At 40.7% G+C, this 14,993-nt stretch overlaps 1 protein-coding gene across 16 annotated transcripts in view; it reads left to right on the forward strand.

Annotated features, from left to right (window-relative positions):
- Positions 1-14,993, forward strand: part of Eip74EF (Ecdysone-induced protein E74) — a 399,127-nt gene that overhangs the window by 167,636 nt on the left and 216,498 nt on the right. For all 16 annotated transcript variants that reach the window (XM_067791371.1, XM_067791373.1, XM_067791379.1 and 13 more), the window contains one exon: positions 14,244-14,950. In XM_067791371.1, coding sequence (XP_067647472.1) covers positions 14,870-14,950 — 81 coding nt within the window. In that variant the 5' untranslated portion in view covers positions 14,244-14,869. The remainder of the gene's footprint in view (positions 1-14,243; positions 14,951-14,993) is intronic.

Consider the following 14,993-nt stretch of genomic DNA (forward strand, 5'->3'; position numbering starts at 1 on the left):
ATATATTTGCCAGGCCAAAAACGTACTAAATTTTATTGCATTAATGATTGGAGCCAAAAGGATCTAAGTGCGCTCCTCCAAGCAATAAAATTTAATTGCTCGGCCAAAAGAACATGCAGAATTTTTTCATGTATGTAGTTTTGTAGCCCGTTTAATTTTAGTATAATAAAGCGCTAAACTTAAGTGCGTAGGAAGTCTCGCTGATTTGAAAGAGGTGAAGAAGCCTCTCCCCTCTCTCGTCTGTGCCGCAGACTTGGGTTCAATACTTGACTAATGTAAAAGCAGGCTTACATGAAAATGCATCATGGTATAGCAGTGACAAAATAAAATAAAATGAAACTGACGTTAACTTAAGTATAGCACTTTATTATACTAAAATTAAACGGGCTACAAAACTGCATACTCGAAAAAATTTTAAATGTTATTTTGGCCGATCAATCAACGTTCGAAATTTTATTGCAACAGTTTTTGGAGCCAAAAGGGTCTAAGTGCGCTTGGATCCAGAAAAAAATGGCTACCGCCACGTTGATGTCCTTCTACACAGAAGGGTGTACTACGCAGAAGGACATCACCGTGGCGGTAACCACGGTTGTACCACACACCCGGACTTGGCATGGCGTAGCCCAGGCTTATTTTTTATAAGTGCGGCCGAAGGCCGCCTATGCAGAAAGGTTTTCTACGCAGAATTACTGTGCATCACGCGATTTTTTATTCCAAATTTTCCTTTTTTTGTAAAATAAATAAATAGAGAGTTGAATGAAAAAGGTCCATTTTCCTCGTTGGTACTATTTAAAAATTTTTCATTCGTTGGAACAATTTAAACCATCTGGTACCACCAAGCAAGCAGTGAATTAGATAAAATGGCTGTATGCTTGTGTTCGCGGAAAGTAAACAAATAAATAATTAAATTTTACAATAATACGCCAATTTAAACAAATGAAAATAGTTGATTGTGGTTTTATAAACATTATAAAGTGTACTTATGTATAAAATTCTTATGAAAGTGTTCGTATGTAGATAAAAAGTGATAGTTATACCATGGTAACTTTAACTACTAATTACTAGTAAATTGTTAATAACAATTAAAAAATACTTATTGATTCTCGTTGGAGAACTCCCTGAGAACCTATGTGCAAAATTTCAAAGTTCAAACACCTTTGGTTTACGAATAAACCAATTGGTCCCTTAATGTATAGCCGACCCACAGAAACTGTTAGAAGAACGTCAAAGTTTGATAAAATTGTATTTTTAAGAGAATGAAATAACTCCCAATACCTGAATTACAAACAATGAAGTAAGTCCCAATAAAAATGAAATAACTCCCAATCTCAAAAAATTATGAAATGACTCCCAAAGAAATTTGATTGGGGATTATTTCATTTGGGAGTTATTTCATTATGAAACAATTACCAGCAAAAATTATGAAATAAGTCCCAATGAATTGGGAGCTATTTCATAATGAAATAAGTTCCAATTTGTATGGAAAATATTTGGGAGTTATTTCATTTTTTTGTTGGGAGTTTTGCATTTGGGAGTTATTTCACTGCACCGCTTTCCTTGTGTATTTGGTTCCTTGTTTTTAGCCGGGCAGAGGCGGGCGCTAATTTTGGCTGCAACGAGAAAATGGTCCGAGCCGATGTTAGGTCCTCGGATCGTGCGCACATCTAAAACACCATCCGTCTATCACAACTTGGTCGATCTGATTGCGAGTATTTCGAGCGGGGGACAGCCATGTATATTTTTATGCATGAACCTCGTTTTGGATATGACCATGTTTCGAGCAATCGCAAAGTCAAGCAGCATCAGTCCATTAGGAGAAGTTTGGTTGTGTAGGCTAAACTTTCCGACCGTGGGGCCAAATGTGTTTGCCTCAGGTGGTGAGAAGCTTTCCCCACTTTCGTGGACTTCTAAACACGGCCCACCCTCCCCTAATCCTTGTAATAAACTCAAAAATGTGTTTAAAATTTGGCATTAGAAGTGATTCTAACATTTTGAGTTTAAAACTATAAAACAAATTCCTTTTATTCAAGTATGTATGCATAAATGCAAGTGTATTTACAAATGTACATACATACATGGGTATATAATACTTTGTTTACTTTTAAAGAAATTATGCAATCGCCAAAAGTGATTACAATGTGTTGGAAACTTTGCCATAATAGCAAATTATTGCCTGTTGGTAGACAATGCTGAAGAATACTGGTGCCGCTTGGTAGTTGTTATTAATTACTTTTTGTTGTTCTTGCTGCCATTAATGATTAGTGTTTCGATGTGTTGGTATGGTGGCAGTGGCATTAGATACTTGCTAGACAACTACAATTGCGCTTGAATACAGCGATTGCCATCTTTGCTGCAGAGCATGCGATTTTGTGGAAAAACCACTCAACCCAACGTTACCCCGACGTGTCGCGGAAGCCATCGATTTGCAGTTGAAAGTAGTTGCACATTTCGCTTTTCGCTATCATCGGCCTCAGTGACGCAGCCGTCGACGTCGTCGTCGCCGGCATCGTAGTTGTTGTTGTTGTCATCATCTTCATCGGACGTTGCATTTTGTTGCACAGCACTTCGGTAACAATATTGGCGTAGTTTAAAAATAAAAGTATTCACGATAGCTGATTCGATTGTTGTTGCTTATTATGTATGTACACATTAGAGATATACGCCGCCGCCGCCGCCGATTTTGGCCATTTTTCGCACGCCGCCGCCGAATGACAAAAATATCGGCGTGGCGGCGGCGGCGGCGGCGTTCGGCGCGTTACTATATTTTCTACTCTTTTAAGACTGTCTAGGCCATTTATTGTTAATTTCGAAAATTGGTCCGATATGGTCGAAAGGGATATCAGGGGATGCGCATCACTGCCAGTTAAAAAAATCCAATTGGTAAATTTAACACTTTCTAACCGTTCAAGAGTTATTTGAGAAAACAGGCGCTTTCAAGGGAAGCTTAACACGGATTTCGCATCACCCAATTCACTAAGTTATTAAAACAAAACACTAAACGAAATGTTATGTAATAAATTTAAATGCTCACTTCGCATAATTTTTGTTCAAAAAATTAATAAAGAACAATAAATTTAAATAAAATGACCCAAGTTGAACATATTTTCAAATTGTCCTCAAGTTGTTAAAAAAGGAAGTTACCCGAAAAAGGTGCCGAGTTTTATATTCCGATTGGCTGAAAGAATAAGCGAAATCAGTAATTCAAAATCCTTTAGAAGGCTCCAGTGGTTTAAATTGAAATGATTCTCAGCTCACCCTTAAGTTGCATATATCTTCAACACGTATGAGAGGGGTTTGAAAAATCACTTTATTTGCTGAACTATAAAAGAGCGTCTGAAATGTTAATTTTGATTTTCACACTTCATCATTCAACACCCAAGTATCCCGGTTTGACATTTCCTAAAGTTGGCGGCCCTTCCCTAACTAGTCCCTTGGAGTGAATCACGTTGAATATAGCCTATCAACCATGTTTAAATATGACCAACACGTGACGGCTCCTGTTACAAATGTGAATACGTAGGCACATTTTTTAACCATGTTCGGCTTTGTCCTTCGCAAGAACATTCAAAGTTGTGAAGCAAAAGATTTCTCAAGACAGTCGAACAAATGACCGGCTGTTCTACTAGCCTAACGTAGGGGATAGTCGAACTAGTCTGAAAACTGAGGGCGGTCATCCATAATGAACTGTTATATCATAAGGCCGGAAACGAAGACTATTGAAGTCAATGTAACGAACACAAACGTCTGCGCTTCCCAAGGCAGTCGGTTCTATGTACCGGAGCGACTCGGGATTTTTCCCGACCAAGGACTGTCATTTCAGTGTAACCCCATTTAATTTGTTGCGTCCCTCCCACAAATTGTCATCCTCCCAGCAGCTCCTTGCAGCGCGACTGCTCCATATTCTCTTGCTCCGGGAAGGTATCGAATCCAATCCGGGTCCGTCTCCTGACCCCGGTCCTGAGAAAAGGTTTTGCTGCATCTGCCGGAAAAGAATCTTTTTAGGACGATCATACTCTGCTCAGTGTGTCTCGTTTAAGGGATGGTTGCATGGCCACGTTGTCCTGGGCTTGATCCCAAAACCCGACGTTCACATAACTTTTATAAATCTTTTGTGGCTCCTTGCTGTTCACGTCCAAGGGCGTCCCGTAGTCTACGCCTTAGCGCCACTGTAATGGACTAACTGGGAAGATCACGGAGATAGTCGATTTCATGAAGCGGCACAACATCCGCATTGCTGCGATTCAAGAGACTAAATTCACAGCAATATCTGCACTGCAAACCTGTTCTGGATATAATGTCCACAGAAAAGATCGCATAAGCGGAAATGGAGGCGGCCTCGCGTTTATCATACACCACTCTGTGCAATATCATATATTTGATCCTGGCATCGACCGCAGGGACAATGTCTTAGAACGTCAAGGCCTATCTGTCCAGTCAGGCGATGCAAACCCAGAAATCATCAACATCTACATTCCTCCTGCCACCTGTTGTCCCAGTGGATACCGCCCTAATATTAGCGCCTTACTCACTGGCAACAATCGCATTATCTTAGGCGACTTTAATGCCCATCACGATCTATGGCATTCAAACTTGTGGGCGGACAGTAGGGGTGAGATGTTGGCGGATCAAATAGAAGAAACGACGTTCTGCACAATAAACGGAGACGCCCCTACACGTATGGTAGGAAGCTGTCACAGTTCGCCGGATATCTCAATCGTGAGCGCAGAACTCGTAAACTGCGTCAACTGGCAGCCGATGGTAACATTGGCATCCGACCACTTGCCTATACTTATTTCGTTCGAGCGTACCGCCGACTTCATCGTTACAGAAAAACGCACTTTCATAAACTTTAAAAAAGGAAAGTGGGACGAATACAAATCTTTTACAGACAACCTCTTTGCTGCCCTCCCTATCCCGACTGTTGCCCGCCAAGGGGAGCGCGCTTTCCGCAAGGTCATTGAATCCGCCTCGGCACGTTTCATTCCCGCCGGGAGAATTCCCGAAATTCGGTCCCACTTTTCGGCGGAGGCCGCAAATTTAGTAAGAGAACGTTATAAGACAGCTCGACCCAGGCGACCCCCAAATAAATGATATAAACCAACGCATCAGATTGCATGTGGATGAACACAAGCGGGCGAAATGGGAGGAGCACCTAAGAGGTTGTAACCTCTCTGCCGGTGTGGGTAAACTTTGGTCCACCGTAAAGTCCCTATCGAATCTGTCTAAGCACAATGACAAAGTTTCCATCGCCTTCGGCGATAAAGTGCTGTCGGATTCGAAAAAATTCGCGAGCGCTTTCTGCCGTCAATATGTAATGCATTCTACGGTCGACAAAGATAGACGGAGGGCCAACCGACACGCACATAAACATAAGTAGAGGATAGTCGTATCGTCCGATATATCTACTATCGCCAGTAGCAAAGACGCTTGAAGCCATTTGGTTCCCTACTTCCAAGCAAATTTGCAGCTAGCCTGTCATCAGCCTGGCTTCAGAAAACTCCATAGCACCACCACCGCGCTAAATGCCATCAGCACCCAGATAAATTGCGGTTTAAATCAAAACCCACACCATAGAACAGTACTCGTAGCGCTAGACCTATCAAAAGCTTTGATACGGTCAACCATGGCACGTTACTGCAAGACCTGGAAGGGTCTACCCTTCCCCCATGTCTTAAAAGGTGGACCGCAAATTATCTGGGTGGTCGGCAGGCATCGGTGCAATTCAGAAACGAAACATCAAAACCAAGAAGAATTAAACAAGGGGTGCCACAGGGTGGTGTCCTATCCCCACTTTTGTTTAATTTCTACATATCTAAGCTACCTTCACCACCAGAAGGAGTCACTATCGTTTCATACGCCGATGACTGCACAATAATGGTCACAGGCCCAGGCCCACAGATCGATGAGCTCTGCAACAGAATAAACGGCTACTTCCCTTATCTCTCCAGTTTTTTCGCCTCGCGAAACCTGGCATTATCACCGACTAAATCTTCCGCGACCTTATTTACAACATGGACGTCCCAAATGTCGACCATTTTGAACATCCACGTCGATGACACTACGCTACCGACTGTCCTACACCCCAAAATCTTGGGTGTGACGTTTGATCAGGATCTACATTTTGGTGAGCACGCAGCCGCAATTGTTCCGAAAATCCAGAGCCGTAATAAAATCCTCAAATCCCATTCTGGCAGTACCTGGGGAAAAGATAAAGAAACGCTCATTACTACATACAAATTGGCCAGCGTTTATGTGCTACGCGTCACCTATATGGTTGCCAAGCCTAAAAAACACCCACTGGAAGAAGCTACAGGCCTGCCAAAATACTGCTCTCAGAATCGCCACGGGCTGTCTTCTTATGTCCCCAGAACACCATCTACATAATGAGGCGAGAATACTCGCCATCAGGGAGAGAAATGAGGTGCTAACCAAACAGTTCCTGTTGAATAACCAGAAACCTAGGCATCCAAACACCTGAGAACCCAGCCGTATGAAGCAAAAAAACACAAGCAGGTCCTTGGTGAACTCCACAAACAGGCGTCGGACCTTTATGTCAGGAATTGCCCGGTGAATTCAGTACTCAAAGAAAAGTACCCACTTGTGGAAGAGGAACGCATACTCCCCAGGGAAACGCGTGTCACTCTTGCTCAACTTCGTTCTGGATACTGTAACAGGTTAAACTCTTACCTATCCAGAATCAACCCCGATATACAAAATGTATGCCCCGCTTGCAATATGTCCCCACATGACACCAACCATCTCTTTAATTGTAATGTGGAACCAACGTCTCTAACACGCCTTTCATTATGGTCCGCCCATGTTGAAACAGCAAGTTTCCTTTGACTCCCGTTAGAGGATATTGATGACAATTTGTGATCGGTCGCGGCTGTTAGGTGGGGCGAAGCAATGCTACAACAACAACAACACAAACGTCTGCAAATTTTGCTCTACATTTTAACATTTTTTTCCACGGTCCTTATAAAGTTTAAATTATGTAGATGCGCCAAGGATTATACGGTTTTCACCCATGTGTTACGCAATGATATCCACTTAGACTGCTTATGATTTCGAGGGCGGCATCCTTGGCCGAATAGTCACTCCCTAACGTTTCAAGGTATTTTTTGGTGTAGTTCGGAAGCATAGCGCGACAAACGCACCGGTCAGAAAGTCTGCGGAGCTACACCTAGAGCTTCTAGAAAAGTGACGTCAACGAAGGTATGAGTTCGAAGTCGTAGTCCTATGGCTTCTGTGCTGGCATATGGTATAAGGGCCAGGATGCGTGGTAGCGACTGGTGGTCAGGATTGCTACTGTTCGCGCGTCGGGAATTGTAGCTCCTAGAAACAGCCGAAAAAACTGAAGGCCCAATTTTGCGCGATCAACAATACGTTAGCATTGATGGTAGTCGTTAAAGCTGTGCCACGAGAGTCATGACTATTAGCAGATAATTGATAGCAACCGTAAGCCGCCTTTATGCGTGACCAGCATGTAGCCACAAATGATTTAAAGAAATCGTGCCGACCACGTGTATTAGAGTTAGCCGAGAACATCTCCTTCGGTGAAACTACGCTACAAAAGTGTGACCATTAAGTATTTCTCCCTCTCTCCGCAAGGAGCTACTCCCGAAATTTTCTGAACGATACGCGAGATTTTGAGGCAAAAACCGCGGATCTTTCTGAATTGGCCGAAACGTCGGTTTGCTTAAATACATATAAACAAAACCTTTCCAAATATTTTTTTTTTAATTTTCGCTTTACAAGCCTCCCGGATATCATCCACAAGTTAATGATATTGTTCCAGATCGTCAAACATACCATTGACGTCAGCAGTATGTTTCCATATTCATTGGTTGTGGACAATATGATACTCTGAAATCCAGCCATTCAATTCAGAGGTTTACGCCGATCACTTTGTCAGCGCGCCGGTCACCGCTGGTATATAATAGAGCCTACGTCGCCGCCGCCCATTAAGTGACTGGCGTAAACCTCTAGTACACATGTGTTGTTGTTTCTAATGCATGTATGGTTTGTATTTTTTGCAAATGCATCAAACTATTGCATGTAGGTATACATATGTACATACATACATATATATGTGTGTATATTTATTTGTTGCTTTGCCTTTTGCTTTTCTATGTTCATGTTTTTGTTGTTGCTAATTCATTTTTGCTATGAATTCCGTCTTGTTTTGTTGCAATTGCATTGCATACGAATGAACAACTCATACAGGCAACTAACTCGGCTTGTTTCGGCACAGCTCAGCCCAACTCACCAACTCACGTAGTTCAATGTTAACGAACTGCAGCAAAAAACCGACTTTCACTTATAATGAATTTGGCTCAGTCGCATTCGCCCGTGCATTGGCTTTACTTGCTGCTGTTCCCCTCCGAACTCTCTTCAGGTTTCGATGTATGCACAATCATCGTACCACGAATTAACTTGCATTGTGTGTAGTCGACTAAATGAAGTTAGCAATAGAAATAGCAGCAACAGAAACAACAACAAAAATAATAATTGTGTTGTGACTGGTTGTTTTTATTTTCCATAGTTCAATAACATGTTATGTAAAGTGTTTTCCTCGGTTTATCTGGTTTTTGATGGTGCAGTTGAAGTTTTTCTTTCAACGGCGCTGCCTCTCTGCTGGTAGCATTTTGGATCAGTTGCAGCTACATATACTCATATACATATATACATGTATGTAGTTGTCGTTATGGCAAGGCTGTTTGTGTGAATGTATACATTAGCGTCTGCACCAGCGCAACACTGTGCGCCATTCGGTTTTATGTCATGTAATCTATGCAGGGCAGTTGTAATTTCATTGCGGAGTTATTGAACTCTAAGATTCCGGAAGAAAGGGGCTTCGAATTACGCTGGTCGGTACAGCGAAATTTTTTTATCTATTTATTATTTTCATTTTCCCATTGTGTTTTTTTATTTGTTTCTATTTTGTTTGATTATTGTTAGAGGGCATAATTGTGTGTGGCTTCACGTATGTCTGTACTGTTAGTAATTTTTAATTTTCCACAATCATACGGGCTTGATTTGCTACCACGTTTCAGCATCCTAATCTTCAACGCTTCTCATTAGGCTTAGACAAATCTTATGTTGGCACCTTTGCTGTTATGACGATAGTTCACAAAGATTGTCATTAGACATCAACATGTCTATTTAAGTAGATTTTTGAACCAAAATGTAAAAACATTTTTGGATAAATACAAGTTGTTTTAAGTCTTGATGTAACGTGATCCGCCTATGGCACTGAAGGTCATAGTCTAAAGTCCTAAGAAAATCGCTATCAAAACTTTAGAAACAAGTTTTTCAATTCGAGAGAAAAAAGATTTTCTGAGCGGGTTCGCCCTACGGCAGTGATTTCGCAAACGCTCCGAGTGTATATCTGCCACGAAAAGGTTCTCAGTGCAAATTCATCTGCCTTGCAGGTGCCGTTCGAACTTGGAATAAAACACGTAGGATCCGTTCGGACAATTTGTAGTTAAAACAAAAACGAGCAGGGCGCAAATTGGAAGAGGAGCTCGGCCTTAATATCCTGGGCGGTAAAATGCGCCTAGTATTTATTTTTTATTTTAAGTACTTTTTGTGTAATATTTTACATTATATTGTTAGTTTCTTCATACCAACTCATATCTTGATCTCAGTTAACTATAAAAGACGGATTTTCTAATTTAAATGCAAATAAGAAAAATCTCAAATATTGAACAAGTTTTATTTAATTGGCCCGAGTTGTTTTTAAAATCAAGAATATTTCCGATAACCTACCAGATTTTCTAAAAAAGTGTGTCCGAAGGCTTTTAGATGGATTCTAGTTAGAGACGGATATTTCATAGTTAAGCCCTTACATTTTCTGCCATCTTTCTTTCAATTATATTACAAGTAATGGAAAAAGTACTTTCGAATTTCCCATTCCATTCCTCAAAGGAATTGCGAAAGTAATTTGAAAAACTACAAGTTAGTCTGTGTATAAGAACTTACTCCGGTTGATGTGGGTGCCTTTTGGGGTCACACTTTTCGTTATTTCATCAGATTTTTCTTGTGAGTGGTAATTGAAGGCATTTTGAAACACCAATGAATATCAAATAATTATTCTCTTAAAGTTCCCAGCTAAGTAGGGGCATCTCCTCTCCTTCCTCCGCTATCGAAATGTGCCGACTATAGGAAAGCAGCATACTTTTTAATTTTCTTTGATACATTCAGCTGGCATAACGTAAACACCATTAATGTACCGGAAAACTTTTTTCTCGTATTCTTGATATTTTTATCCATCCACAGTTGCCTCTTCTGTGCGTTTTAGGACTGGCATCTACACCGTTTCCCCTCATATGAGGGTGTCAGGATGTCGGTGACCAAGAACTGCCAACCTCCGAATCCAGGGTGTTACGCCGACCGTGCATATTGGACGAATTGCAACCAGCGGATAAATTTGGCGGCTGTATTCCAACAGAGCCTTCCCGATACCGGGCCACCTCGGAAAGTATTGATGGCCTTACGTAAGTGGCGCTGTTGTGACGAACGAATATTTCCCCGTATATAATACTGGCCGCTGAGACCGCCTTTTCGGACAGGTGGTCGTACGACCGAGATGAACGACTCATTAACTTATTGTAATAAGGACGATGATAAGGGGAGGACTTAGTCGCAAGCCAAGGAAGACAAAAACGCATTAAGCAATGCGTTGGACTCGGGGAGCGAGAGTAGTGCTGATTCAATGAACTCCGTGTTGGAAAAGCATACGAATGAAAATGGAGTAGTAGAGTGGAGAATGGTACGGAGCAGAGGAGCTAAGAGAGCCCTGTCGCTGTACCGAGCAGCACTAAGAATTGTCCAACGCCTGGCAGCACTGGTCGACCCAACAGAAGTAGAAATCGAGCGCTTGAAGTGGGCTCATGAGGCGGTAGAAGTAGGTCGAAGGCAATTAAAAAGGTTTGTTGCGAGAAACCCTCGGTACTACAACCGGTACGAGGAGGTAAAAGCCTCGAATGGTAGAATAAATAGGCAAAGTTCGGCGGAAGCCGACAAGCCTGTTTTGAAGATGCAGAAAGACTCAGTCTTAGAGCCGCGAGGCAGGGCAGCATAGACAAGACAAGTAGGCCTAAAGCTAAAGGACAGATGGGCCCAATAGCGAGGAAGCAACTACCTCGAAAGCTGCAAGTCGCAGGGAGGACATAAAAAGTGACGACGTGACAACTATGGAAGTAAGAAGTAAGCCAAATGGAGATAACGCTAAGATGAGTGATGTGGCAAAGCAGTCACTGACTGTGGCGCTGGGATGGTAGCAATCCTTTCGGACAGATTAATACTGAATGGTGGAGCTCTGTAGAAAGGGAGCTTATTAGCTTAATGCTTAAGATGATGCGCGAACAACCAAGTTAGCCCCGAATATACCGGCACATTGGGATCTATCCGTTGATTTCTATTGTGTTGTATTATCACCAGGCTCAGCGCTATGATTCTAGCTCACCTTATATGTGTTAAAAAATTAAACAAAAGATTCTCTAACGAAATTCCGCCAGGTGCTAATGTGACCAAGCGAGACAACTAGACTCATATTAGGAATCTCAACTTGAATAATATATACTATGCGGCTGATAAATTAACACGAACGCGTAATTGGAAAGTGCCTTTAGATAACTGCAACCTATCTTGGGGGTCTATAAGCCAATCGTCAAATCCTTGTCTAACCCGAAAAAAAACACAATGATAATATATCGATCGCCTCTAGCGATAAAACTCTGCGGATTGAAGACATTCGTCAGCGGTTTTTGCCGGCAATTTGTAATGCGTCCTTGAGTAGACAAGGCCAGATGAAGTGCAAACAGAGGGGAACATAAACACAAACACGACGTGTTACCCGTTACCAGATTAAAGAAGCCATGAAAAAAGCCAAACCTTCTAAATCATTAGGTCCAGATGGAGTAGCCATGCCAATGCTAAAACATCTTGGCGCTGAGGGAGTAAGCTACCTGAAGCACGTTTTCAAGCCTGGGCGACCGGCTAACGAAGGTGAGTCATAACGACCGGTATCATTCCATTTGCCAGTAGCGAAGACATTGGAAACCTTCCTGCTCCGTCAGTTTACTGCGAATCTTCGCCTAGCCACTCATCAGCATGGTTTCCGCAAAATGCATAGCACTACCAGCGCTGTCAAAAGCTTTTGACAAAGTCCACCACGGCACTCTACTCCAAGATATAGAAGGTTCAACCTTTCGCCTTTGTATAAAAAGATAGATTGCAAATTATTTGAACCTAGCCGACCAAATCCACGGACACCCTGTTTTGCAGCGTGGAATATTGGACGTTCACGTCGATGGTGTTGCGCTACCGATTATCAGTCATCCAAAGATCTTAGGGGTAACATTCGGTGACACTCTCACCTTCAAAGCGTATGCCATCGAAGTTGTATCCAAAATACAAAGTCGCAACAAAATCCTCAAGTCGCTTGCCAGTAGCACTTGGGTAAAAGATGAAGAAACGTTGCTAGAAAAGGCAATTGGCCGGTCGCTCAACAGCAAGTCTAAAGTACGGTGATACAATCTTACCATATCCTTCCTCATATATCGCAAGGAGAAATGTCATAGAAGACAGTGCTTAATTTTCTTGTGGTCCAAGGAGTTACTATGGCCTCATAAAATCACCGCTTGAATCGCAAAAATATTTTTTACACTTCGAATTTTTTGCAATTCTTTTGAGGAATGGGAAATTATTAATTACTCTTTGAATTCCTTGTAATGTAATTGGAAATTTTTCTATTCCATTTGCAATTCCTTTCGAATGTACATTTGAGCAAAGTATTTTTGTTTTCTTCAATTACAAACAAAAAATTTTTTGTACTCGAGCCTCAAAAAAACCAAGTTACTTTTGGTTTTTTTTTTGAGGAATTGAAATGTAATCAATCCCTTTGCTGTGGAGGAAAGGAATTGATTACTTTCCTCGAGTAAGTGTAATGGGGAATCGACGGTAATTGAATACCTAAAGTAATCATTACTACCCAGCTCTGCTTGCCCTATTAAGTAAGGCATAGGCGGACTTTTTAGCAAGCTTTTGTCAGAAGCATGTATGGCGCAGGTGTTAAGTCTGCTCGTACAATTTTTATAAATTCTCTGGTTCGACTACCGCGTCGACTCCATCATATTTATTTATTGTTTTAATTTTTTCTGGTTCAATGCAATGCAATAAATCAAAAATCAATAAAAAAAGTTTCTTTTATACGCCACAGTGAAGGCAGAAAATTTGTAAACGAGCCCGATTCACCAGGCTATCAGAAAAATATGTAGGGTTACTGGAGTATGTTAGAAAAATATAAATTGCATTTCGCATCTCTAATTAAAATGAATGCTGCAAAGGGAAAAACACTTTACAAACCAAAGAGGATATAGAGCTATCTTCTTTTCATATGTTTCGAAGTCAGAAATTGCCGTTAGTTATATGTATGTCCCACGCATTCACCGTCACCAGTCACCAGACTGACATTCATGCATATAAGTGCGCTCTTAGGAGGCAAGCAAATGATATCAGCTAGTTTGGCACAGTTGTACAGGCTACTGAATTGTAGTAACTTTTCCTGGGTTCGTAGCCTGCTGAAGTTAGTTCTTTTTTATTTTATTTTTTTAGTTGAAATGCTGATAATGCGCCAAAAAAGCAAAATTTTGCCGATAAGCGCGTTTTCTTACAAAATCAAAGCAAAATTTTTTGCAAGAATTCAATAATTGCGCTAAACCTTTGACAAATTCAAAAGATAAGCAAATTCAAACAGTTGTTGAATTACTTTCAATTGTTAGAAATTGTTGTTCTCAAAGGTAAAAAAGGCATTACAGGGCCATCAGCTGGCATGGTAATAGGCGACCATTAAAAAATAGCAAATGTCGCTAAAAATATGCGAACATTTTTCCTAACAGAATAGTTGAATGGGTCGCTCGAAAATTGGTTGAGCATGAAATATAGCAATATTATGGGTAAACTGCAACAAGTCAGGTTGTATAGAATTTGGCGCTTACAAAGTTTTTTCGAACCACGCATTCAATTATATATACATACATATTTTTAGAAAAAGTTCAAAAGCTTGAATATTATGTGAAAACTCAATAACATCTTTTATGGACGATGTTTTAGAAATGTTAAAAGTCCTTTTATAATTCATCGAATTTTCGCTGTTTTTTTAAATAGTTCTGTATTTCTTGATATGCCTCTATATTTGTGAAGTAATTGGATTTATCATTTTTTCAATATCGTTTCAGACTATCTGACGTTTCTATATCACCTATTGATGTTCGAAAACCTGATCCTATAAGCATTCGGTAAATTTATCAAGTATTCGAAATATAAAAAAAGCACCCAAAACTCTTGAAGAAAACTTCCAAAGTCGTGATATTAGATATTTTCGATTTTTAACTATTATATACAAAACATAGATGTATACAATTTATCGAAAAGTAATTCGTCCAAATTTTAAATTCGTTTTACATTGTACAAAAGTTACCACTAAAAAATAAGTAAATAACGTAGTGAATAGCCTCATAAATATTAAAAATTCCGTCGTAAGTAAAGTGCCTCCAATGTATACATACATAAATAAATGAAGTGCTTTAGTGTATATCCAAAATTTAACGAAAATCGTTATGCCGTAGTCATCCGGTTACAATTGGTAAAATTAGTTCGTGGTGAATTTAGCTAAGACTTAATCAAACACTGCCTTACCGTTTATCAAACACCAACACGAACAGGTTGAATCGTTTAACCGATAATAGGTCATACGTTCAGAACGGCTTTACCGACAGTGGTTTATAAGACATTTTCACACTAGGTGCCGCTAAATTACACACTGGCACTGGCTGAAGTTTGTAGTGGCCCTGCCTTATCGGCAATGCCATTTATCGATGACGCACTTCTATGGTGTCCGGATAATGATGGTCGTATGGTTGGTGGTTTAGATATTGGTCTACAAGTAAGTACTAACGCCTGCAATTCTGTATTTATTATTAAGTTTT

Source organism: Eurosta solidaginis, chromosome 5 (genome assembly GCF_040869045.1).
Source record: "Eurosta solidaginis isolate ZX-2024a chromosome 5, ASM4086904v1, whole genome shotgun sequence".
Classification (NCBI taxonomy): domain Eukaryota; kingdom Metazoa; phylum Arthropoda; class Insecta; order Diptera; family Tephritidae; genus Eurosta; species Eurosta solidaginis.